Source organism: Coregonus lavaretus (genome assembly GCF_964263955.1).
Source record: "Coregonus lavaretus genome assembly, contig: HAP1_SCAFFOLD_1114, whole genome shotgun sequence".
NCBI lineage: Eukaryota > Metazoa > Chordata > Actinopteri > Salmoniformes > Salmonidae > Coregonus > Coregonus lavaretus.
Window position 1 is genome coordinate 82180 of NW_028156142.1, and position 26821 is coordinate 109000.

Consider the following 26821-nt stretch of genomic DNA (forward strand, 5'->3'; position numbering starts at 1 on the left):
CCACTCTGAGATAAAACCTACCCTCTGAGGATAAGACCGCCACTCTGAGATAAAACCAACCCTCTGAGGATAAGACCACCACTGAGATAAGACCGCCACTGAGATGACCAGTCCTACAGAGATAGAAAAGCATATCACTGCACTAGGACTTATTATTTAAATCACTAAGATTACACAATAGAAAGATTAGTTACCTTCTTGTTATACAGCCTTGTAGCTATGAAGTTGTACAGACAAGGCAGGGGCCAATTGTCTCTTTAGGAGGGCCCCCCTGAGACAAGCCTGAATGACCCCTGGCTAGTACAGCATCCCAAATGGCACCCTATTCCCTATATAGTGCACTACTTTTGACCAGGGCCCTATATGCTTTGGTCAAAAGTAGTGCACTATGTAGGTAATAGGGTGTCAATGGGGGACGCAGCCCGTGCAGTGAGACAGGAGGAAACAGTCTGCTTCACGTCCATCCTACTATCTGTCCAATTAGCCCGGATGGCTTGACGTCTGAGTTGAGACGTAGCTTAGCCTAGCGGTGTGTACATAAACAGCAGATCATGACTCTAATTACTGTAGCTTAGCCTAGCGGTGTGTGCATAAACAGCAGATCATGACTCTAATTACTGTAGCTTAGCCTAGCGGTGTGTACATAAACAGCAGATCATGACTCTAATTACTGTAGCTTAGCCTAGCGGTGTGTACATAAACAGCAGATCATGACTCTAATTACTGTAGCTTAGCCTAGCGGTGTGTACATAAACAGCAGATCATGACTAATTACTGTAGCTTAGCCTAGCGGTGTGTACATAAACAGCAGATCATGACTCTAATTACTGTAGCTTAGCCTAGCGGTGTGTACATAAACAGCAGATCATGACTCTAATTACTGTAGCTTAGCCTAGCGGTGTGTACATAAACAGCAGATCATGACTCTAATTACTGTAGCTTAGCCTAGCGGTGTGTACATAAACAGCAGATCATGACTCTAATTACTGTAGCTTAGCCTAGCGGTGTGTACATAAACAGCAGATCATGACTCTAATTACTGTAGCTTAGCCTAGCGGATGTCTAGGGAACACAAACAACTCGTGTTTCACTTAGAAAAAGAACAGACAGCTAGCCAACGACGCGCTGCTAATTGTGTTAATATCCTGCAGAGGTGTGTGTGTGTGTGTGTGTGTGTGTGTGTGTGTGTGTGTGATAATATCCTGCAGAGAGAGACTAGCTTGTGTAGGAGCAGGCATCTTAGTGCTTATGTAGACCATCAGATCTTTGATGATCATCATCGTAGGCGCTGGACACTCTGACACACACAGCAGAAAGACATTGACAGCTGTTTAATGTGCTGTGATCTGATCTGTCAGCGTGACTCAACTCGTCTGGCCTGGCAACGTCGAAGCATCGTTAAACCAAAAGAGGGCAGGAAGCTTCAACCTGGACGTCCGTCTCTGGCTCAAACCTGGGACAGAAAGGCCTTTAGCCGTAATGTTGGGCATTGGTTTGTGATTTTTAATTTAAAAAATGTCCTCCAGCGATTTAAAAAAAAACTTCTCCTGTTGAAAAACAATATCCCAAGTATAAATACAGTAATGTACACACATTAAAGGGTAAACAACTTCAAGGGATGTGGTCCTCTGTAGCTCAGCTGGTAGAGCACGGCGCTTGTAACGCCAAGGTAGTGGGTTCGATCCCCGGGACCACCCATACACAAAAAAGAATGTATGCACGCATGACTGTAAGTCGCTTTGGATAAAAGCGTCTGCTAAATGGCATATTATTATATTATTATAAGGGATACCTAGTCAGTTGTACAACTGAACGCATTCAACTGAAATATGTATTTTGCATTTAACCCAACCCCTCTGAATCAGAGAGGTGCGGGGAGAAGGGCATTGGTCTGATGGGAATCCGTGATGTCATCAGCCTCCGCTTGAGGAGCAATAGAGAACAAAAGAGGAACGGCCCACTTGTGATGTCATGACATACCTGGACCACCTATTGAGATGTTCCCTTTTGTTAAGGAAATCAGCTGTTAAATGAGGTGAGGAGGAGACTGGAGTAGGACTTTAAATGAAAGAAGTGAATGAGTCCCGTCCTTATCATTTATCAGGCACGTGACATAGAGAAACCTTGAACTGTAATGCTACGCTAGAGACGGCAGTAATGCTACGCTAGAGACGGCAGTAATGCTACGCTAGAGACTGCAGTAATGCTAAGCTAGAGACTGCAGTAATGCTACGCCAGAGACTGCAGTAATGCTACGCTAGAGACTGCAGTAATGCTACGCTAGAGACTGCAGTAATGCTACGCTAGAGACTGCAGTAATGCTACGCTAGAGACTGCAGTAATGCTACGCCAGAGACTGCAGTAATGCTACGCCAGAGACTGCAGTAATGCTACGCTAGAGACTGCAGTAATGCTACGCTAGAGACTGCAGTAATGCTACGCTAGAGACTGCAGTAATGCTACGCTAGAGACTGCAGTAATGCTATGCTAGAGACTGCAGTAATGCTACGCTAGAGACTGCAGTAATGCTACGCTAGAGACCGCAGTAATGCTACGCTAGAGACCGCAGTAATGCTACGCTAGAGACTGCAGTAATGCTACGCTAGAGACTGCAGTAATGCTACGCCAGAGACTGCAGTAATGCTACGCCAGAGACTGCAGTAATGCTACGCTAGAGACTGCAGTAATGCTACGCTAGACTGCAGTAATGCTACGCTAGAGACTGCAGTAATGCTACGCTAGAGACTGCAGTAATGCTACGCTAGAGACTGCAGTAACGCTACGCTAGAGACTGCAGTAACGCTACGCTAGAGACTGCAGTAACGCTACGCTAGAGACTGCAGTAATGCTACGCTAGAGACTGCAGTAATGCTACGCTAGAGACTGCAGTAATGCTACGCTAGAGACTGCAGTAATGCTACGCCAGAGACTGCTGTAATGCTACGCTAGAGACTGCAGTAATGCTATGCTAGAGACTGCAGTAATGCTACGCTAGAGACTGCAGTAATGCTACGCTAGAGACTGCAGTAATGCTACGCTAGAGACTGCAGTAATGCTACGCTAGAGACTGCAGTAATGCTACGCTAGAGACTGCAGTAATGCTACGCTAGAGACTGCAGTAATGCTACGCTAGAGACTGCAGTAATGCTACGCTAGAGACTGCAGTAATGCTACGCCAGAGACTGCTGTAATGCTATGCTAGAGACTGCAGTAATGCTATGCTAGAGACTGCAGTAATGCTATGCTAGAGACTGCAGTAATGCTACGCTAGAGACTGCAGTAATGCTACGCCAGAGACTGCAGTAATGCTACGCTAGAGACTGCAGTAATGCTATGCTAGAGACTGCAGTAATGCTACGCTAGAGACTGCAGTAATGCTACGCTAGAGACTGCAGTAATGCTACGCTAGAGACTGCAGTAATGCTATGCTAGAGACTGCAGTAATGCTACGCTAGAGACTGCAGTAATGCTACGCTAGAGACTGCAGTAATGCTACGCCAGGGACTGCTGTAATGCTACGCTAGAGACTGCAGTAATGCTACGCTAGAGACTGCAGTAATGCTACGCTAGAGACTGCAGTAATGCTACGCTAGAGACTGCAGTAATGCTATGCTAGAGACTGCAGTAATGCTATGCTAGAGACTGCAGTAATGCTACGCCAGAGACTGCAGTAATGCTACGCTAGAGACTGCAGTAATGCTACGCCAGAGACTGCAGTAATGCTACGCTAGAGACTGCAGTAATGCTACGCCAGAGACTGCAGTAATGCTATGCTAGAGACTGCAGTAATGCTACGCTAGAGACTGCAGTAATGCTACGCTAGAGACTGCAGTAATGCTACGCCAGAGACTGCAGTAATGCTACGCTCCCTCAGTGTTTTCCAGACACTTCAAGGTGCCTTATATTCTGTATATTAGTGCACCACTTTTGACCAAAGCCCATGGTCAAAAGTAGTGTAGTATATAGGAAATAGGGTACCATTAGGGATGTAGACTCAGTCTCCCTCTAATGTTATACCAATGATATACACTGACTGAACAAAACATTAAGAGCACCTTCCCTTTATCCCTCAGAAAAGCCTCAATTCGTTGGGGGCAAGGACTCTACAAGGTGTCGAAAGCGTTCCCCAGGGATGCTGGCCCATGTTGACTCCAATGCTTCCCACAGTTGTGTCAAGTTGGCTGGATGTCCTTTGGGTGATGGACCATTCTTGATACACACGGGAAACAGTTGAGCGTGAAAAACCCAGCAGCGTTGCAGTTCTTGACAGACTCAAACCGGTGCACCTGGCACCTACTACCATACCCTGTTCAAAGGCACTTCAATATTTTGTCTTGCCCATTCACCCTCTGAATGGCACACATACACAATCCATGTCTCAGTTGTCTAAAGGCTTAAAAATCCTTCTTTAACCCGTCTCCTCCCCTTCGTCTACACTGATTGAAGTGGATTTAACAAGTGACATCAATAAGGCATCATGGATTCACCTGGTCAGTCTATGTCAAAGGAAAGAGCAGGTGTTCCTAATGTTTTGTTCACTCAGTGTAGGTCTTCATGTTTATTACACTAGCACGAGGGGAAAACAACTCCATGAGTATATCTGTCAGCCCAATACAATAACCTAAAGAATATATAGAGAGGATGGATGGATGGATGGGGAATTCAAAGCGCTGGTGGTGGTGATGAGCTATCCCAAAAGCACAACAGTGATGGAGCAGAAAGCTTTATCTTGTGATGGAAAATGAGTCGGTATGTTTTTTTCTGCTGCACCTTAAACAAAGCTTCGGTCTCCTGGTTTGAAAGAGGAATGTGTGTGTGTGTTTATGTCTGTTTGTTTGTGTGTTTATGTGTGTGTGTGTGTTCACTCACTGCGTTCAAGGCTGATTGGTGCGACTATTAAAACTGTGACTATTAAAACCTACCCTAACCAGAAACCGTGGATAGATGGCAGCATTTGCGCAAAACTGAAAGTGCGAACCACCATATTTAACCATGGCAAGGTGACTGAGAATATGGCAGAATACAAACAGTGTAGCTACTCAATCCGCAAGGCAATTAAACTGGCAAAACATCAGTATAGAGACAAAGTGGAGTCGCAATTCAACGGCTCAGACACGAGACGTATGTGGCAGGGTCTACAGACAATCACGGACTACAAAAGGAAAACCAGCCACGTCACCGACACCGACGTCTCGCTTCCAGACAAGCTAAACACCGTGTTCGCCCGCTTTGAGGATAACACAGTGCCACCGACGATGCCCACTACCAAGGACTGTGGCCTCTCCTTCTCTGTGGCCAACGTGAGTAAGACATTTAAGCATGTTAACCCCCGCAAGGCTGCCGGCCCAGACGGCATCCCTAGCCACATCCTCAGAGCATGCGCAGACCAGCTGGCTGGTGTGTTCACAGACATATTCAATCTCTCCCTTTCCAAGTCTGCTGTCCCCACATGCTTCAAGATGGCCACCATTCTTCCTGTACCCAAGAAAGCAAAGGTAACTGAACTAAATGACTATCGCCCCGTAGCACTCACCTCTGTCATCATGAAGTGCTTTGAGAGACTAGTCAAGGATCATATTAACTCTACCTTACCTGTCACCCTAGACCCACTTCAATTTGTTTACCGCCCCAATAAATCCACAGACGATGCAATCGCCATCGCACTGCACACTGCCCTATCCCATCTGGACAAGAGGAATACCTATGTAAGAATGCTGTTCATTGACTATTGCTCAGCAATCAACACCATAGTACCCTCCAAGCTCATCATTAAGCTCGAGGCCCTGGGTCTGAACCCTGCCCTGTGCAACTGGGTCCTGGACTACCTGACGGGCCGCCCCCCAGGTGGTGAAGGTAGGAAACAACATCTCCACTTCGCTGATCCTCAACACAGGGGCCCCACAAGGGTGCGTGCTCAGCCCCCTCCTGTACTCCCTGTTCACCCATGACTGCGTGGCCAAGCACGCCTCCAACTCAATCATCAAGTTTGCAGACGACACAACAGTAGTAGGCTTGATTACCAACAATGACGAGACAGCCTACAGGGAGGAGGTGAGGGCTCTGGGAGTGTGGTGCCAGGAAAATAACCTCTCACACAACGTCAACAAAACAAAGGAGATGATCGTGGACTTCAGGAATCCACATCAACGGGACCGCAGTGGAGAAGGTGGAAAGCTTCAAGTTCCTTGGCGTACACATCACTGACAAACTGAAATGGTCCACCCACGCAGACAGTGTGGTGAAGGCGGCGCAACAGAGCATCTTCAACGTCAGGAGGCTGAATAAATTTGGCTTGGCACCTAAATCCCTAAGAAACTTATACAGATGCACAATTGAGAGCATCCTATCGGGCTGAATCGCCGCCTGGTACGGCAACTGCACCGCCCACAACCGCAGGGCTCTCCAGAGGGTGGTGCGGTCTGCCGAACGCATTACCAGGGGCAAACTACCCGCCCTCCAAGACACATACAGCACCCGATGTCACAGGAAGGCCAAAAACATCATCAAGGACATCAACCACCCGAGCCATTGCCTGTTCACCCCGCTATCATCCAGAAGGCGAGGTCAGTACAGGTGCATCAAAGCTGGGACCGAGAGAATGAAAAACAGCTTCTATCTCAAGGCCATCAGACTGTTAAATAGCCATCACTAGTACATTAGAGGCTGCTGCTGCCTATTGAAATCACTGGCTACTTTAAGAAATGGAACACTAGTCACTTTAATAATGTTTACATATCTTGCACTACTCATCTCATATGTACAGTTGAAGTCGGAAGTTTACATACACCTTAGCCAAATACATTTAAACTCAGTTTTTCACATTTCCTGACATTTAATCCTAGTAAAAATTCCCTGTCTTAGGTCAGTTAGGATCACAACTTTATTTTAAGAACGTGAAATGTCAGAATAATAGTAGAGAGAATGATTTATTTCAGCTTTTATTTCTTTCATCACATTCCCAGTGGGTCAGAAGTTTACATACACTCAATTAGTATTTGGTAGCATTGCCTTTACATTGTTTAACTTGGGTCAAACGTTTCGGGTAGCCTTCCACAAGCTTCCCACAATATGTTGGGTGAATTTTGGCCCATTCCTCCTGACAGAGCTGGTGTAACTGAGTCAGGTTTGTTGGCCTCTTTGCTCGCACACGCTTTTTCAGTTCTGCCCACAAATGTTCTATAGGATTGAGGTCAGGGCTTTGTGATGGCCAGTCCAATACCTTGACTTTGTTGTCCTTAAGCCATTTTGCCAACTTTGGAAGTATGCTTGGGGTCATTGTCCATTTGGAAGACCCATTTGCAACCAAGCTTTAACTTCATGACTGATGTCTTGAGATGTTGCTTCAATATATCCACATCATTTTCCTTCCTCATGATGCCATCTATTTTGTGAAGTGCACCAGTCCCTCCTGCAGCAAAGCACCCCCACAGCATGATGCTGCCACCCCGTGCTTCACGGTTGGGATGGTGTTCTTCGGCTTGCAAGCAACCCCCTTTTTCCTCCAAACATAACGATGGTCATTATGGCCAAACAGTTCTATTTTCAGACCAGAAGACATTTCTCCAAAAAGTACGATCTTTGTCCCCATGTGCAGTTGCAAACCGTAGTCTGGCTTTTTTATGGCGGTTTTGGAGCAGTAGCTTCTTCCTTGCTGAGCGGTCTTTCAGGTTATGTCGATATAGGACTCGTTTTACTGTGGATATAATTACTTTTGTACCTGTTTCCTCCAGCAACTTCACAAGGTCCTTTGCTGTTGTTCTGGGATTGATTTGCACTTTTCGCACCAAAGTACGTTCATCCCTAGGAGACAGAACGTGTCTCCTTCCAGAGCGGTATGACGGTTGCGTGGTCCCATGGTGTTTATACTTGCGTACTATTGTTTGTACAGATGAACGTGGTACCTTCAGGCGTTTGGAAATTGCTCCCAAGGATGAACCAGACTTGGCTGATTTCTTTAGATTTTCCCATGATGTCAAGCAAAGAGGCACTGAGTTTGAAGGTAGGCCTTGAAATACATCCACAGGTGCACCTCCAATTGACTAAAATGATGTCAATTAGCCTATCAGAAGCTTCTAAAGCCATGACATAATTTCCTGGAATTTTCCAAGCTGTTTAAAGGCACAGTCAACTTAGTATGTAAACTTTTGACCCACTGGAAATGTGATACAGTGAATTATAAGCGAAATAATCTGTCTGTAAACAATTGTTGGAAAATTACTTGTGTCATGCACAAAGTAGATGTCCTAACCGACTTGCCAAAACTATAGTTTGTTAACAAGAAATTTGTGGAGTGGTTGAAAAATGAGTTTTAATGACTCCAACCTAAGTGTATGTAAACTTCCAACTTCAACTGTATATACTGCATTCCACAATATTCTACTGTATCCGTATTGGGTATATGTTGTGAAATTGTTAGATATCACTTATTAGATATTACTGCACTGTCGGAGCTAGAAGCACAAGCATTTCGCTACACCCGCTATAACATCTGCTAAACACGTGTATTTGACAAATACAAATTTACATAACAGGCATCTCAGAGGACGCCTATGCCAAGGGATTAAAGGACCCCTGGGGTTACCGAGCACAATGGGGTGATTGTCTCCTCATGGGGAAACAGTCTCTGCCCTGAGCTTCAGCTTAATACACACTACATTAAAACCCCTGACAGACTTTACGGGCCTGGTTATTGGTTGGTGTCAGTTGATGCCTAACTGCTTTAAAACAATGTATTGTTCTGTGTAACACTATCACAGGGTTAGAGGAAATACAGCAGCAACTGTTTAGCTGTAACGCTAGGAGGAAAATGTTAAAAGGTAATGTCTGAACGTATCAAATCATACATGGTCATACGCGGTCCTCTGTAGCTCAATTGGTAGAGCACGGCGCTTGTAACGCCAGGGTAGTGGGTTCAATCCCCGGGACCACCCATACGTAAAAATGTATGCGCACATGACTTATACACATATATTATACATCTAACATTAACTATCAGGTTATTTCCCCCGCTATTCTGTTGATGGGATGACAATGACTTGTTTTAGCCGGAGCAGACATTAATATGTGTACCGTAGGACGACGGTAGGATGACTGTAGTACAACGGTAGGATGACGGTAGGATGACTGTAGTACAACGGTAGGACGATGGTAGGACGACGGTAGTACAATGGTAGGATGACTGTAGTACAACGGTAGGACAATGGTAGGATGACTGTAGTATGATGGTAGGACGACGGTAGTACAACGGTAGGATGACTGTAGTACAACGGTAGGACAATGGTAGGATGACTGTAGTATAATGGTAGGACGACGGTAGTACAATAGTAGGACGACGGTAGGATGACTGTAGTACAACGATAGGACAACGGTAGGATGACAGTAGGCCGGAGCCAGGGTTAGGGGCTCACCTGTGGGTTGTTGGCCTCGGCCAGCTTGCACTGTCTCAGGAACAGTTTGAGGTTACCCCAGTTCATAAAGGGCAGCAGTACCATGGGCTTCTCCCCTTCCTCTGTACACACGTGACTGATGGGGAGCAGGTTCCTGGAGGAGGACAGAGAGGGAGGGTAACACACTGCACATAACTGGTCTATCTAGCAGAAGTATTCAACGTGACTGATAATGGGTAGCATGTTTCTGGGAGGGGGGGGGGGGGGGTGGGGGGGGGGGTGGAGAGAGAGCAAGATAACGGGGTGGCTTAGTGGTTAAGAGCGTTGTGCCAGTAACCGAAAGGTTGCTGGTTCTAATCCCCGAGCCGACTAGGTGAGAAATCTGTCGATGTGCCCTTGAGCAAGGCACTTAACCCTAATTGCTCCTGTAAGTTGCTCTGGATAAGAGCGTCTGCTAAATGACAAAAATGTAAATGTAAAATAACGCATTACTGAAACGTATGGACAACTGATCCAGGTGTGTGTCTCATTACCTGTTGAATCCAGTAACCTATCTAGCAAGGTTAAAACGGAAATGTGTTGTTTTCTGTCTTTCCCAACACCCCAGACAAAACACATATAATAGTAATAATAATAATATAGCATGTAACAGTGGTGGCTGTCAGATTAAGGAGGAAGTGTCTTGAAGAACATTATGACCACCTGACCTCAGGGGGGAAAAAAAGAGGAAGGTGTGGTTCCAGCGTGGTGAACTGACACGGCTTTCACATAATCACACACGTGGGGCTGTGACGGTAACTGACGGTAACTGACGGTTACGGACGAAGACCATCATGGATCTAAATAACTGTCAAAACAGTTTAAATATGCCTACATTCATTTTAGGATTTATTGTATTTGTATTAAACTTTATTTTCATGTTGATAAACTTTCCCTAACAGCAGGGGTGTTTACTAATGATTATAACCAATTGTTTTGCTAACTTTAGTCTGTCTATTAAACATTCTACACCTCCTCCTCTTTCCAACTGTCCTCTGACGCTCCAGCAGCTATCCGCTAGACGAGGAGGTGTAGAACGCTCCAGCAGCTATCCGCTAGACGCGGAGGTGTAGAACGCTCCAGCAGCTATCCGCTAGACGCGGAGGTGTAGAACGCTCCAGCAGCTATCCGCTAGACGCGGAGGTGTAGAACGCTCCAGCAGCTAGACGAGGAGGTGTAGAACGCTCCAGCAGCTATCCGCTAGACGAGGAGGTGTAGAACGCTCCAGCAGCTATCCGCTAGACGAGGAGGTGTAGAACGCTCCAGCAGCTATCCCCTAGACGCGGAGGTGTAGAACGCTCCAGCAGCTATCCGCTAGACGAGGAGGTGTAGAACGCTCCAGCAGCTATCCGCTAGACGCGGAGGTGTAGAACGCTCCAGCAGCTATCCGCTAGACGGAGGTGTAGAACGCTCCAGCAGCTATCCGCTAGACGCGGAGGTGTAGAACGCTCCAGCAGCTATCCGCTAGACGCGGAGGTGTAGAACGCTCCAGCAGCTATCCGCTAGACGGAGGTGTAGAACGCTCCAGCAGCTATCCGCTAGACGCGGAGGTGTAGAACGCTCCAGCAGCTATCCGCTAGACGCGGAGGTGTAGAACGCTCCAGCAGCTATCCGCTAGACGGAGGTGTAGAACGCTCCAGCAGCTATCCGCTAGACGAGGAGGTGTAGAACGCTCCAGCAGCTATCCGCTAGACGCGGAGGTGTAGAACGCTCCAGCAGCTATCCCCTAGACGCGGAGGTGTAGAACGCTCCAGCAGCTAGACGCGGAGGTGTAGAACGCTCCAGCAGCTATCCGCTAGACGCGGAGGTGTAGAACGCTCCAGCAGCTATCCGCTAGACGCGGAGGTGTAGAACGCTCCAGCAGCTAGACGAGGAGGTGTAGAACGCTCCAGCAGCTATCCGCTAGACGCGGAGGTGTAGAACGCTCCAGCAGCTATCCGCTAGACGAGGAGGTGTAGAACGCTCCAGCAGCTATCCGCTAGACGGAGGTGTAGAACGCTCCAGCAGCTATCCGCTAGACGGAGGTGTAGAACGCTCCAGCAGCTATCCGCTAGACGAGGAGGTGTAGAACGCTCCAGCAGCTATCCGCTAGACGCGGAGGTGTAGAACGCTCCAGCAGCTATCCGCTAGACGGAGGTGTAGAACGCTCCAGCAGCTATCCGCTAGACGCGGAGGTGTAGAACGCTCCAGCAGCTATCCGCTAGACGGAGGTGTAGAACGCTCCAGCAGCTATCCGCTAGACGGAGGTGTAGAACGCTCCAGCAGCTATCCGCTAGACGGAGGTGTAGAACGCTCCAGCAGCTATCCGCTAGACGCGGAGGTGTAGAACGCTCCAGCAGCTATCCGCTAGACGGAGGTGTAGAACGCTCCAGCAGTTATCCGCTAGACGCGGAGGTGTAGAACGCTCCAGCAGCTATCCGCTAGACGGAGGTGTAGAACGCTCCAGCAGCTATCCGCTAGACGGAGGTGTAGAACGCTCCAGCAGCTATCCGCTAGACGCGGAGGTGTAGAACGCTCCAGCAGCTATCCGCTAGACGCGGAGGTGTAGAACGCTCCAGCAGCTATCCCCTAGACGCGGAGGTGTAGAACGCTCCAGCAGCTATCCGCTAGACGGAGGTGTAGAACGCTCCAGCAGCTATCCGCTAGACGAGGAGGTGTAGAACGCTCCAGCAGCTATCCGCTAGACGAGGAGGTGTAGAACGCTCCAGCAGCTATCCGCTAGATGCGGAGGTGTAGAACGCTCCAGCAGCTATCCGCTAGACGGAGGTGTAGAACGCTCCAGCAGCTATCCGCTAGACGCGGAGGTGTAGAACGCTCCAGCAGCTATCCGCTAGACGGAGGTGTAGAACGCTCCAGCAGCTATCCCCTAGACGGAGGTGTAGAACGCTCCAGCAGCTATCCGCTAGACGCGGAGGTGTAGAACGCTCCAGCAGCTATCCGCTAGACGCGGAGGTGTAGAACGCTCCAGCAGCTAGACGCGGAGGTGTAGAACTCTCCAGCAGCTATCCGCTAGACGCGGAGGTGTAGAACGCTCCAGCAGCTATCCGCTAGACGCGGAGGTGTAGAACGCTCCAGCAGCTATCCGCTAGACGGAGGTGTAGAACGCTCCAGCAGCTATCCGCTAGACGCGGAGGTGTAGAACGCTCCAGCAGCTATCCGCTAGACGAGGAGGTGTAGAACGCTCCAGCAGCTATCCGCTAGATGCGGAGGTGTAGAACGCTCCAGCAGCTATCCGCTAGACGGAGGTGTAGAACGCTCCAGCAGCTATCCGCTAGACGCGGAGGTGTAGAACGCTCCAGCAGCTATCCGCTAGACGGAGGTGTAGAACGCTCCAGCAGCTATCCCCTAGACGGAGGTGTAGAACGCTCCAGCAGCTATCCGCTAGACGGAGGTGTAGAACGCTCCAGCAGCTATCCGCTAGACGAGGAGGTGTAGAACGCTCCAGCAGCTATCCGCTAGACGCGGAGGTGTAGAACGCTCCAGCAGCTATCCGCTAGACGAGGAGGTGTAGAACGCTCCAGCAGCTATCCGCTAGACGAGGAGGTGTAGAACGCTCCAGCAGCTATCCGCTAGACGCGGAGGTGTAGAACGCTCCAGCAGCTATCCGCTAGACGGAGGTGTAGAACGCTCCAGCAGCTATCCCCTAGACGCGGAGGTGTAGAACGCTCCAGCAGCTATCCGCTAGACGCGGAGGTGTAGAACGCTCCAGCAGCTATCCGCTAGACGCGGAGGTGTAGAACGCTCCAGCAGCTATCCGCTAGACGCGGAGGTGTAGAACGCTCCAGCAGCTATCCGCTAGACGCGGAGGTGTAGAACGCTCCAGCAGCTATCCGCTAGACGCGGAGGTGTAGAACGCTCCAGCAGCTATCCGCTAGACGCGGAGGTGTAGAACGCTCCAGCAGCTATCCGCTAGACGCGGAGGTGTAGAACGCTCCAGCAGCTATTCGCTAGACGCGGAGGTGTAGAACGCTCCAGCAGCTATCCGCTAGACGAGGAGGTGTAGAACGCTCCAGCAGCTAGACGAGGAGGTGTAGAACGCTCCAGCAGCTATCCGCTAGACGCGGAGGTGTAGAACGCTCCAGCAGCTATCCGCTAGACGCGGAGGTGTAGAACGCTCCAGCAGCTATCCGCTAGACGAGGAGGTGTAGAACGCTCCAGCAGCTATCCCCTAGACGCGGAGGTGTAGAACGCTCCAGCAGCTATCCGCTAGACGAGGAGGTGTAGAACGCTCCAGCAGCTATCCGCTAGACGGAGGTGTAGAACGCTCCAGCAGCTATCCGCTAGACGAGGAGGTGTAGAACGCTCCAGCAGCTAGACGCGGAGGTGTAGAACGCTCCAGCAGCTATCCGCTAGACGAGGAGGTGTAGAACGCTCCAGCAGCTATCCGCTAGACGCGGAGGTGTAGAACGCTCCAGCAGCTATCCGCTAGACGCGGAGGTGTAGAACGCTCCAGCAGCTATCCGCTAGACGCGGAGGTGTAGAACGCTCCAGCAGCTATCCGCTAGACGCGGAGGTGTAGAACGCTCCAGCAGCTATCCGCTAGACGCGGAGGTGTAGAACGCTCCAGCAGCTATCCGCTAGACGCGGAGGTGTAGAACGCTCCAGCAGCTATCCGCTAGACGAGGAGGTGTAGAACGCTCCAGCAGCTAGACGCGGAGGTGTAGAACGCTCCAGCAGCTATCCGCTAGACGAGGAGGTGTAGAACGCTCCAGCAGCTATCCGCTAGACGCGGAGGTGTAGAACGCTCCAGCAGCTATCCGCTAGACGCGGAGGTGTAGAACGCTCCAGCAGCTATCCGCTAGACGCGGAGGTGTAGAACGCTCCAGCAGCTATCCGCTAGACGCGGAGGTGTAGAACGCTCCAGCAGCTATCCGCTAGACGGAGGTGTAGAACGCTCCAGCAGCTATCCGCTAGACGGAGGTGTAGAACGCTCCAGCAGCTATCCGCTAGACGGAGGTGTAGAACGCTCCAGCAGCTATCCGCTAGACGGAGGTGTAGAACGCTCCAGCAGCTATCCGCTAGACGGAGGTGTAGAACGCTCCAGCAGCTAGACGAGGAGGTGTAGAACGCTCCAGCAGCTATCCGCTAGACGCGGAGGTGTAGAACGCTCCAGCAGCTATCCGCTAGACGCGGAGGTGTAGAACGCTCCAGCAGCTATCCGCTAGACGCGGAGGTGTAGAACGCTCCAGCAGCTATCCGCTAGACGCGGAGGTGTAGAACGCTCCAGCAGCTATCCGCTAGACGCGGAGGTGTAGAACGCTCCAGCAGCTATCCGCTAGACGCGGAGGTGTAGAACGCTCCAGCAGCTATCCGCTAGACGGAGGTGTAGAACGCTCCAGCAGCTATCCGCTAGACGCGGAGGTGTAGAACGCTCCAGCAGCTATCCGCTAGACGCGGAGGTGTAGAACGCTCCAGCAGCTATCCGCTAGACGAGGAGGTGTAGAACGCTCCAGCAGCTATCCGCTAGACGCGGAGGAGTAGAACGCTCCAGCAGCTAGACGAGGAGGTGTAGAACGCTCCAGCAGCTAGACGCGGAGGTGTAGAACGCTCCAGCAGCTATCCGCTAGACGGAGGTGTAGAACGCTCCAGCAGCTATCCGCTAGACGAGGAGGTGTAGAACGCTCCAGCAGCTATCCGCTAGACAGAGGTGTAGAACGCTCCAGCAGCTAGACGAGGAGGTGTAGAACGCTCCAGCAGCTATCCGCTAGACGGAGGTGTAGAACGCTCCAGCAGCTAGACGAGGAGGTGTAGAACGCTCCAGCAGCTATCCGCTAGACGGAGGTGTAGAACGCTCCAGCAGCTATCCGCTAGACGAGGAGGTGTAGAACGCTCCAGCAGCTATCCGCTAGACGGAGGTGTAGAACGCTCCAGCAGCTATCCGCTAGACGCGGAGGTGTAGAACGCTCCAGCAGCTATCCGCTAGACGCGGAGGTGTAGAACGCTCCAGCAGCTATCCGCTAGACGCGGAGGTGTAGAACGCTCCAGCAGCTATCCGCTAGACGCGGAGGTGTAGAACGCTCCAGCAGCTATCCGCTAGACGCGGAGGTGTAGAACGCTCCAGCAGCTATCCGCTAGACGCGGAGGTGTAGAACGCTCCAGCAGCTATCCGCTAGACGCGGAGGTGTAGAACGCTCCAGCAGCTATCCGCTAGACGGAGGTGTAGAACGCTCCAGCAGCTATCCGCTAGACGCGGAGGTGTAGAACGCTCCAGCAGCTATCCGCTAGACGCGGAGGTGTAGAACGCTCCAGCAGCTATCCGCTAGACGAGGAGGTGTAGAACGCTCCAGCAGCTATCCGCTAGACGGAGGTGTAGAACGCTCCAGCAGCTAGACGCGGAGGTGTAGAACGCTCCAGCAGCTATCCGCTAGACGGAGGTGTAGAACGCTCCAGCAGCTAGACGCGGAGGTGTAGAACGCTCCAGCAGCTAGACGCGGAGGTGTAGAACGCTCCAGCAGCTATCCGCTAGACGGAGGTGTAGAACGCTCCAGCAGATATCCGCTAGACGCGGAGGTGTAGAACGCTCCAGCAGCTATCCGCTAGACGAGGAGGTGTAGAACGCTCCAGCAGCTATCCGCTAGACGGAGGTGTAGAACGCTCCAGCAGCTATCCGCTAGACGGAGGTGTAGAACGCTCCAGCAGCTATCCGCTAGACGAGGAGGTGTAGAACGCTCCAGCAGCTATCCGCTAGACGCGGAGGTGTAGAACGCTCCAGCAGCTATCCGCTAGACGAGGAGGTGTAGAACGCTCCAGCAGCTATCCGCTAGACGAGGAGGTGTAGAACGCTCCAGCAGCTATCCGCTAGACGCGGAGGTGTAGAACGCTCCAGCAGCTATCCGCTAGACGCGGAGGTGTAGAACGCTCCAGCAGCTATCCGCTAGACGCGGAGGTGTAGAACGCTCCAGCAGCTATCCGCTAGACGGAGGTGTAGAACGCTCCAGCAGCTATCCGCTAGACGCGGAGGTGTAGAACGCTCCAGCAGCTATCCGCTAGACGCGGAGGTGTAGAACGCTCCAGCAGCTAGACGCGGAGGTGTAGAACGCTCCAGCAGCTAGACGCGGAGGTGTAGAACGCTCCAGCAGCTAGACGCGGAGGTGTAGAACGCTCCAGCAGCTATCCGCTAGACGGAGGTGTAGAACGCTCCAGCAGCTATCCGCTAGACGCGGAGGTGTAGAACGCTCCAGCAGCTATCCGCTAGACGAGGAGGTGTAGAACGCTCCAGCAGCTATCCGCTAGACGCGGAGGTGTAGAACGCTCCAGCAGCTATCCGCTAGACGGAGGTGTAGAACGCTCCAGTAGCTATCCGCTAGACGAGGAGGTGTAGAACGCTCCAGCAGCTATCCGCTAGACGCGGAGGTGTAGAACGCTCCAGCAGCTATCCGCTAGACGGAGGTGTAGAACGCTCCAGCAGCTATCCGCTAGACGCGGAGGTGTAGAACGCTCCAGCAGCTATCCGCTAGACGCGGAGGTGTAGAACGCTCCAGCAGCTATCCGCTAGACGGAGGTGTAGAACGCTCCAGCAGCTATCCGCTAGACGGAGGTGTAGAACGCTCCAGCAGCTATCCGCTAGACGCGGAGGTGTAGAACGCTCCAGCAGCTATCCGCTAGACGCGGAGGTGTAGAACGCTCCAGCAGCTATCCGCTAGACGGAGGTGTAGAACGCTCCAGCAGCTATCCGCTAGACGCGGAGGTGTAGAACGCTCCAGCAGCTATCCGCTAGACGGAGGTGTAGAACGCTCCAGCAGCTATCCGCTAGACGAGGAGGTGTAGAACGCTCCAGCAGCTATCCGCTAGACGAGGAGGTGTAGAACGCTCCAGCAGCTATCCGCTAGACGCGGAGGTGTAGAACGCTCCAGCAGCTATCCGCTAGACGAGGAGGTGTAGAACGCTCCAGCAGCTATCCGCTAGACGGAGGTGTAGAACGCTCCAGCAGCTATCCGCTAGACGCGGAAATGTAGAACGCTCCAGCAGCTATCTGCTAGACGCGGAGGTGTAGAACGCTCCAGCAGCTATCCGCTAGACGCGGAGGTGTAGAACGCTCCAGCAGCTATCCGCTAGACGGAGGTGTAGAACGCTCCAGCAGCTATCCGCTAGACGCGGAGGTGTAGAACGCTCCAGCAGCTATCCGCTAGACGCGGAGGTGTAGAACGCTCCAGCAGCTAGACGCGGAGGTGTAGAACGCTCCAGCAGCTATCCGCTAGACGCGGAGGTGTAGAACGCTCCAGCAGCTATCCGCTAGACGAGGAGGTGTAGAACGCTCCAGCAGCTATCCGCTAGACGGAGGTGTAGAACGCTCCAGCAGCTATCCGCTAGACGCGGAGGTGTAGAACGCTCCAGCAGCTATCCGCTAGACGGAGGTGTAGAACGCTCCAGCAGCTATCCGCTAGACGGAGGTGTAGAACGCTCCAGCAGCTATCCGCTAGACGGAGGTGTAGAACGCTCCAGCAGCTATCCGCTAGACGAGGAGGTGTAGAACGCTCCAGCAGCTATCCGCTAGACGAGGAGGTGTAGAACGCTCCAGCAGCTATCCGCTAGACGGAGGTGTAGAACGCTCCAGCAGCTATCCGCTAGACGGAGGTGTAGAACGCTCCAGCAGCTATCCCCTAGACGCGGAGGTGTAGAACGCTCCAGCAGCTAGACGCGGAGGTGTAGAACGCTCCAGCAGCTATCCGCTAGACGGAGGTGTAGAACGCTCCAGCAGCTATCCGCTAGACGGAGGTGTAGAACGCTCCAGCAGCTATCCGCTAGACGAGGAGGTGTAGAACGCTCCAGCAGCTATCCGCTAGACGCGGAGGTGTAGAACGCTCCAGCAGCTATCCGCTAGACGGAGGTGTAGAACGCTCCAGCAGCTATCAGCTAGACGAGGAGGTGTAGAACGCTCCAGCAGCTATCCGCTAGACGCGGAGGTGTAGAACGCTCCAGCAGCTATCCGCTAGACGCGGAGGTGTAGAACGCTCCAGCAGCTATCCGCTAGACGCGGAGGTGTAGAACGCTCCAGCAGCTATCCGCTAGACGGAGGTGTAGAACGCTCCAGCAGCTATCCGCTAGACGGAGGTGTAGAACGCTCCAGCAGCTATCCGCTAGACGGAGGTGTATAACGCTCCAGCAGCTATCCGCTAGACGGAGGTGTAGAACGCTCCAGCAGCTATCCGCTAGACGGAGGTGTAGAACGCTCCAGCAGCTAGACGAGGAGGTGTAGAACGCTCCAGCAGCTATCCGCTAGACGGAGGTGTAGAACGCTCCAGCAGCTATCCGCTAGACGGAGGTGTAGAACGCTCCAGCAGCTATCCGCTAGACGCGGAGGTGTAGAACGCTCCAGCAGCTATCCGCTAGACGGAGGTGTAGAACGCTCCAGCAGCTATCCGCTAGACGCGGAGGTGTAGAACGCTCCAGCAGCTATCCGCTAGACGCGGAGGTGTAGAACGCTCCAGCAGCTATCCGCTAGACGCGGAGGTGTAGAACGCTCCAGCAGCTATCCGCTAGACGGAGGTGTAGAACGCTCCAGCAGCTATCCGCTAGACGCGGAGGTGTAGAACGCTCCAGCAGCTATCCGCTAGACGGAGGTGTAGAACGCTCCAGCAGCTATCCGCTAGACGCGGAGGTGTAGAACGCTCCAGCAGCTATCCGCTAGACGCGGAGGTGTAGAACGCTCCAGCAGCTATCCGCTAGACGGAGGTGTAGAACGCTCCAGCAGCTATCCGCTAGACGCGGAGGTGTAGAACGCTCCAGCAGCTATCCGCTAGACGAGGAGGTGTAGAACGCTCCAGCAGCTATCCGCTAGACGGAGGTGTAGAACGCTCCAGCAGCTATCCGCTAGACGCGGAGGTGTAGAACGCTCCAGCAGCTATCCGCTAGACGCGGAGGTGTAGAACGCTCCAGCAGCTATCCGCTAGACGCGGAGGTGTAGAACGCTCCAGCAGCTATCCGCTAGACGAGGAGGTGTAGAACGCTCCAGCAGCTATCCGCTAGACGCGGAGGTGTAGAACGCTCCAGCAGCTATCCGCTAGACGGAGGTGTAGAACGCTCCAGCAGCTAGATGCGGAGGTGTAGAACGCTATCGACTGTGGCACTTTAGTTTTAAAAATAAAATAAGTTTAATGTGTGGACTTTCTTTTATACAATATGTTTTCATTGCTTGCTAGTAAGTAAATACATCCGTCTTCTTTTAAAAAGGTTGGATGTGTCGGACTATTCATTAATAATTATTCAACAGCGGTGGACAAGGTTGTTCTGGCTCTGAGGACTATAATGGGCTAATGTTGTGTCAAATGGACAATGGGCCAGTCCTCTCCAACCCGGCATGGTATCATTTGATGCTAATTTATAGACTAATCAACGCTGATCATGCACGGTCCTGGCCGATATGCCGCCGTAGGTGAGACAAAAAAAAAAATGGCCGCCCTCCTGTCCCCACAAAGTAGAATAGTAGCCTAGGCTATATGGTGCTGGCCCACAATGCACTTTTATGAATGCCCATGTGGTAACCTACCGTTCGTAAAACAGGCAATTTACCGTTAATCTCAATTATTTGGTTACATTAATTTCTGTTAATGCATGTATTAATTACAGTAATTTACTGTTGTCATTCTCAGAGTGTAAATGTTATTTGTAGATTTCACAACCTGCTACTATTGTGAGAAACAAGTTTTGGTTTATTTCATACCATCATTTTACGGGCTCCATGTGAGCAATCAGCATGTCTGTTTTTCTGACGCGACACCACAGCAAAACATTTTCTTTGTGGCTTAGCATCCGGTTGGCCCCGTCCCCCCGACACTTGTTCCCATTTTCTAAACGTTCTCTAAAAACCTGTTACTGATAATCCCCCTCCTACTCAGCACAACACATTGACTTAACTTCACACTGTTCAGTGTATAACAGAATATTGCATAAAATGGCTGATTTGCTCATATTTGCAAAAGGCCTACCTGTGATTTGGCTGTAGGAATGGGAGGAAGGAATATGGATAATGCTCTGCATGTCATTGTGTCAGTCAGGGGAAAACACTGCATGAAACCTTCTATACTTTTCAGTTAACACAGACACTCTCCCGCTCTCCCACCCTCTCTCAGACACTCTGTCTCTCCCTCCACACTCTCCCTCCCTCCCTCCCTCCCTCCCTCCCTCACACTCTCTCTGTCTCCCTCACTCTCATAAACACACATGCCACTCTCTACCCCACAAACTGCTCCAACTTTTAAAACGTTAGGCACCAAACACAATGTAAGGAGCAGCAGAAAGAGATAAGATGTTTGATGTAGTTTAGTCTTCCGGTAGGTCTGTATGAATCCTACCTCTGAAGCACATCTCATGAGTAGCAGACCCTGTTCCTTTCTTCCTGGGCCAATCAGATGAGCCTAAAATCTACTGTCATGTTACTAGGTTGTTAGCCAGCTAGGTAACATGACCGAACAACGTTGATATCAAACCAATAATTAGCGACCCGGGATTCATTTAAAATGGTCATTATTATAAAATGGTCAATTATATAAAATGCGCGCGAATCCTGATAGAAAGAAAAAAGTAATCTCTGGTAATATGGCTCATATTTTTATAACCGTTTAGGCTAGAGACAAGTAGTTTTCTTTGCTGTAAAGCTGCAACCATGCCTGTCGCGAAGTGGTGCTCCATTTCCACTCTCTGACACTCAGTGGCTGCATGACGGCGAACTTGCAAAGTCTACTCCGACTGGTCTGTGCTCTTGGTTACAACAGGTGATGAAATGATACAAGGTATCAACATTGCTGGCTTTGCAGCTGCTCCAATGTAACAAAATGTACTAATCTAACAAAAAGAAGACTCATCAGGGTCTGTGTCTGCATTCCCACTCGCCATCACGGCTAAATTATATATTTTAAAAGTGACGGAGCAATAGATGGACAGAGAGAAGCAGGTGAGTGAGGTCTGGTAGGCGATGCGGCTGGCTGATTACAGCTGCCACACGTGATATGCGCATGAAAGTGATGTGGATACGATTGGACCTGCACATACCAGAGACTAGCGGCTGTTGCTTAAATTCAACTGAATTTATAAGCAAAACTGACTTTATAAACATTTTATACCAGGCGCCAGCGGGTTCTTTAGATCGGTAGGGCTGAAAAAGTTGGTAGTATCATATAAAACTGTACTACGCTATTCTAAAATGTTGGCGTCATAAGTTTCCTGACGTTTTGGTACCGTGATATACAGTGTAACACTACAATAAACATTAGAGAAAAAAAATACATTCCATTGCATGAGCCACATTCTACCATACCAATGAAGTTATTGCAGGCCATTGCGAGTGTAGCCATGGGTTCTACCGGTCAGCCATGGGTTCTACCGGTCAGCCATGGGTTCTACCGGTCAGCCATGGGTTCTACCGGTCAGATTACCACCGTTAAGAGGGTCCAAGCCCTTTTGTTTTCATTCTGTTTCCGTGTGATGCTGCTGCATTGTGGGGGGGGGGTTTCTAGGCAACCGAAGACTCATTCGCTAGTTTCAGCAAGGACCTTCAAACGTTTTATTACATTGTTAAGAGTCCATGTTACGGCCGAAACAGACCACACGAACGCTAGGCTGTCCCGCCTTCAGTCTAATGTTCGTTCCACACACATTTTTTTATTAAATGTTAAGCCCTAATACACATGCGCGAAAGCGGTTCAATGCCCAGAGGTGTTGTGGGAAGTGACTGCAGCACCCTTGAAGACAGCGGACTGTCGTAACGTTGGTCAATTCATTGGCGATACTAGTGTGTGTGTGGCTTTTCTTTTTCTAAGAAATGTTCCAGTCATAGCAAACATATGTACAGACAATCTAGGGGTTTCACAGAACGAGGAACAACCTAAGAGAAAATGATGCAACTTTTAGTGTGAGAAGCCTGTGAAAAGTGTTGCTGGGATCCTCTCAACAGGTTTCCATGGTAGCGCCTAGTTCCGGGAAGAGAGGTTGTTTACCTCATAGCCGTGGAAAACTGTATCGTCACGGCTGGACTGCTGTTTGAAGACCACTTTGGAAACAAGTGTTTTAATAAAAAATAATCATAATAACAATACAAAAATGTATAAAAACAAAATGTTTGTTTTACCCAAATAAATTCAATGAAATTCAGCCAATCAGGATCCAAACTACCCGTTTTATAATAAGTAATCTTTAGTGTGGGGAAATCTATTGAGAACCCTGTGCAAGGTGACTCTTTCAACAGGGTCCAAGGTAGTTTCCAGTTACATTTACATCATTTAGCAGACGCTCTTATCCAGAGCGACTTACAAATTGGTGCATTCAATTCAGCAAGAGGGACAACCATCATTTTTTTTTTTTTTTTTTTTTTATGGAGGGGTGGGGGAGGTTGGGGTAGAAGGACAGTTGAGGGGAAATTCGGTTGTTATGACCATAGAATTAGAATGAATGCGTGGGATGATGACAGTCATTGCTGAGCAGACAGTTGAAAGACAGTGGAATCATTGCATAACACACTGACTTCCTGTAAGGTATGTCTATTGTCTGGTCATGCATGACATGTCAAAATAAACAAACAAGGAAGCTACGGGCCAGCCTATGGTGAGTGTATTGTAGTATACACTGAGTGTACAAAACATTAGGAACACCTTCCTAATATTGAGTTGCACCCCCTTTTGCCCTCAGAACAGCCACAATTTGTCGTGGCATGGACTAAAAGGTGTCGAAAGCGTTACGCAGGGATGCTGGTCCATGTTGACTCCAATGCTTCCCACAGTTGACTCCAATGCTTCCCACGTGAAAAACCCAGCAGTGTTGTAGTTCTTGACACCCTCAAACCGGTGCACCTGGCACCTACTCCCATACCCCGTTCAAAGGCACTTTAATATTTTGCCTTTCCCATTCACCCTCTGAATGGCAAACATACACAATCCATATCTCAATTGTCTCAAGGCTGAAAAATTTGATTTATTGATTGATTACCTGTGATGAAGTCCTCGTAGTTTACAGCTCTCCGTCAGCATCATGGTCACCTGCACCTCAGATGCATGGTCTAATGAACGAGAGAAGAGAGTGAAAGAGAAAGAGCAAATGAGAGAAGGAAGGACAAAAGAGAAGGCGAGAGCAGTTTAGTAGTTTAAGTTTATAAGTTTAGTAGTTTAGTAGTTTATACATTTAGTAGGTTATAAGTTTAGTAGTTTAGCAGTTTATAAGTTTATACATTTAGTAGTTTAGTAGTAGAAATTCCAGAGCAGAAATCTGGGGATTTGTTGCCGTTTTGAAGAACACCCAACTTAAGTTTTGGACCCCAAAAACCACTCAGTAGATCACTGCTGTAAGGACCTAAACCTTCTTGGCCAAGATGAGCCATGAACATTCCTCCTGACCAAACGAAACAAAATATAAGAATAAAAAGGTCATCTAACAGTCTAACAACCCTCCCCGAACACACCATTCTATTCTCAGAGAACGGCACCAGTCAGGGCTTCCTGTGAGATTTATATAATCTTTAGTTGGAAACTCAGAGACGCTCGATTGACCCTTGCCAAGCTGCACAGAGGCCCAGATCTGGGTTCTATTAGTATTTAAAATCTTTCAATACATTTCCCAATTTACTCTAGTCTGCCTGAAGTGTCATATGGGCGGGGTTTGAACCCTTGCAACATATTCTATTGGTTCCATTGTGCCAGCTAAGCTCAATAAAGCCCAGATAAAGTATTTGAAGTGATTTTGAATACTATTTGAACCCATATCTGTTTAATCTGGGAGAGAGGGAGAGGCCTTCTGAGAAGCAGGCTTGCTTCCTGCCCTCGGGGCCTGCTGGGAGGAAGAGGAGGACGACAAAGCAGGACCCTGGTATGATTGGCTTGGTGGTGGGCACATTGTTCATGTTCTGGTATCCACCCCACCCTGGACAAACATTGAATGGCTAGAGAAGCTAGAGGGCAAAGGTCAGCTGGGAGGGACACATGAACCTGAGAACGTCTGTGGGAAGGAGAGACTGTGTGGACTGTGTGGCGGTTACCTCAACCTGTTATTCCACCTGCCGCGCGTTCACTACGAGGCAGCGACGCGCCTCAAAACGTACACTTGCGCATTGATAACATTTCCTGGCACCTTGAATCATGCAACCCCTGTTGAGTTTTAGAGAGGAGTCAAGTGGTCAAAGAGGTCAGAGTTCGCCTTAACACATCTAACCCTAACCTCATAGCCTTGGGTTAACCTTATGGTCTGATGGAATTAGAGAACAGCCCAAACTAAGAGCTGTTTCTCAGCTTCACCAGCAGACCATTCACATGCAAAGGAAATAATGAGTTAAGGCGATATGTGTTTATGCAAACTGGTGGGAAATTCAACCCATCAGCCAACATAGAGGTAAGATAGATATAGCAACTTGGTAGAATCAGATCAGATGGCACAGTATAGTCAGGGACCTCAAGCCAACACAAGATGCCCATGAAAGGAAGATGGTGGGGAATGTTACATCAACTTCACAGCATAATGTTTCAATTTACGATGAGAAAACAATGCTTGTAACACTGGAGCGAAGTAGCAGAAGCAGTGACAGGGGAATGAATGACTGCGTACCTTTCACAGTCTTCACAAAGCACTGCTTCTCCTTGGCTGGGTCCTTCTCGTCCAATAGAACACCGTGGAAAATGCGGCCAAACGTTCCTGTGAAAGAAAGAAGAGCACATATTTTATTAGAGGAAAAGGTCCTCTATAATGTCTCACTACTGGTGTCCCCCAGGGCTCTGTCCTAGGTCCTCTTTAATGTCTCACTACTAGTGTCCCCCAGGGCTCGGTACTAGGTCCTCTTTAATGTCTCACTACTAGTGTCCCCCAGGGCTAGGTACTAGGTCCTCTTTAATGTCTCACTACTAGTGTCCCCCAGGGCTAGGTACTAGGTCCTCTTTAATGTCTCACTACTAGTGTCCCCCAGGGCTCAGTACTAGGTCCTCTTTAATGTCTCACTACTGGTGTCCCCCAGGGCTCAGTACTATGTCCTCTTTAATGTCTCACTACTAGTGTCCCCCAGGGCTCGGTACTAGGTCCTCTTTAATGTCTCACTACTACTGGTGTCCCTCAGGGCTAGGTACTAGGTCCTCTTTAATGTCTCACTACTAGTGTCCCCCAGGGCTCGGTACTAGGTCCTCTTTAATGTCTCACTACTACTGGTGTCCCTCAGGGCTCTGTCCTAGGTCCTCCATAATGTCTCACTACTGGTGTCCCCCAGGGCTCTGTACTAGGTCCTCTTTAATGTCTCACTACTAGTGTCCCCCAGGGCTAGGTACTAGGTCCTCTTTAATGTCTCACTACTAGTGTCCCCCAGGGCTCGGTAATAGGTCCTCTTTAATGTCTCACTACTAGTGTCCCCCAGGGCTCTGTACTAGGTCCTCTATAATATCCTAAACTAATACCCTATACAGAAATGTTATGTTGGCTGGAGAAAAATAAATAATCATCTGGCAATGTTTTTGTAGATCCAAATTTATAGTCCCATTTTTACCACATCATTGCCGGGATAAGCCTTTTATATCTCCCGTGCACATGCCGGCAAGTTTAGGAGTGGGAGTAGACGTGGGCCGATGTGGGTGGATGTCTATTTTTTATAAATCCATTGAATGTACACGATCACAAAGAAACACATTATTAATTAGGCAGGTCCTAAGAAACACAAGACTAATAAAATGTATTTTCAAAAGAATAGACTGGCATATTTTGAGTTAAATGATGTTACTGATCTGTGCATTACCTATATGCACATAAAATCAATAGTTATTTTGTTCATTAAACAGACAAGACACACTTAGGCTACCCTGACCACAGTCAACACACATATTTTATAGTAGGCTAAGAATATAATGAAATAAAACAGAACAAAATACAAATAATATTATTCCCACACAACTTGCGTCACGGCAACGTGTGGAATCACTAATATAAAAGTGATATTTTGAAACAGAGCCCAAGGCAAGCCCATGTTTTTTTTTTTTTTTGCAACATTTAATCTCTTTCCTAACCTCACTCTGCTTTTTTAGGGAGAAGGCGTAGGGTCTTACATTGAGAGTATCTTCATCATGATACAGATAGAAAATAATAGCAATCTATACTTTCAAAAACATGTGAGTCTGGTGTTCATATTTCATTACTTATGCATATCCACAGGCTTTAGGAGTTGCCTTTACCCGATCGAGCAAAATAATAGGCCTACACTTGATTTAGGCTACATTATAGCATACATGAACAGCCCATCTGAAATTAGCCCACCCAACTACCTCATCCCTACATTGTTATTTATTTTTGCTCATTTGCACCCCAGTATCTCTATTTGCACATAATCTCTTGCACATCTAGCATTCCAATGTTAATAGTAAATTGTAATTATTTTGCACTATAGCCTATTTATTGCCTTACCTCCATAACTTGCTACATTTGCACACACTGTATATATATTTTCT

The 26821-nt window shown here is 49.4% G+C and overlaps 1 protein-coding gene across 1 annotated transcript in view; it reads right to left on the bottom strand.

Annotated features, from left to right (window-relative positions):
- Nucleotides 1-26821, bottom strand: part of LOC311126743 (tyrosine-protein kinase RYK-like) — a 101928-nt gene that overhangs the window by 24127 nt on the left and 50980 nt on the right. Inside the window, exons 8-10 of the mRNA XM_084200731.1 lie at nt 24948-25034; nt 23343-23412; nt 9408-9540 (exon numbers count right to left, since the gene is read on the bottom strand). Coding sequence (XP_084056857.1) covers nt 9408-9540; nt 23343-23412; nt 24948-25034 — 290 coding nt within the window. The remainder of the gene's footprint in view (nt 1-9407; nt 9541-23342; nt 23413-24947; nt 25035-26821) is intronic.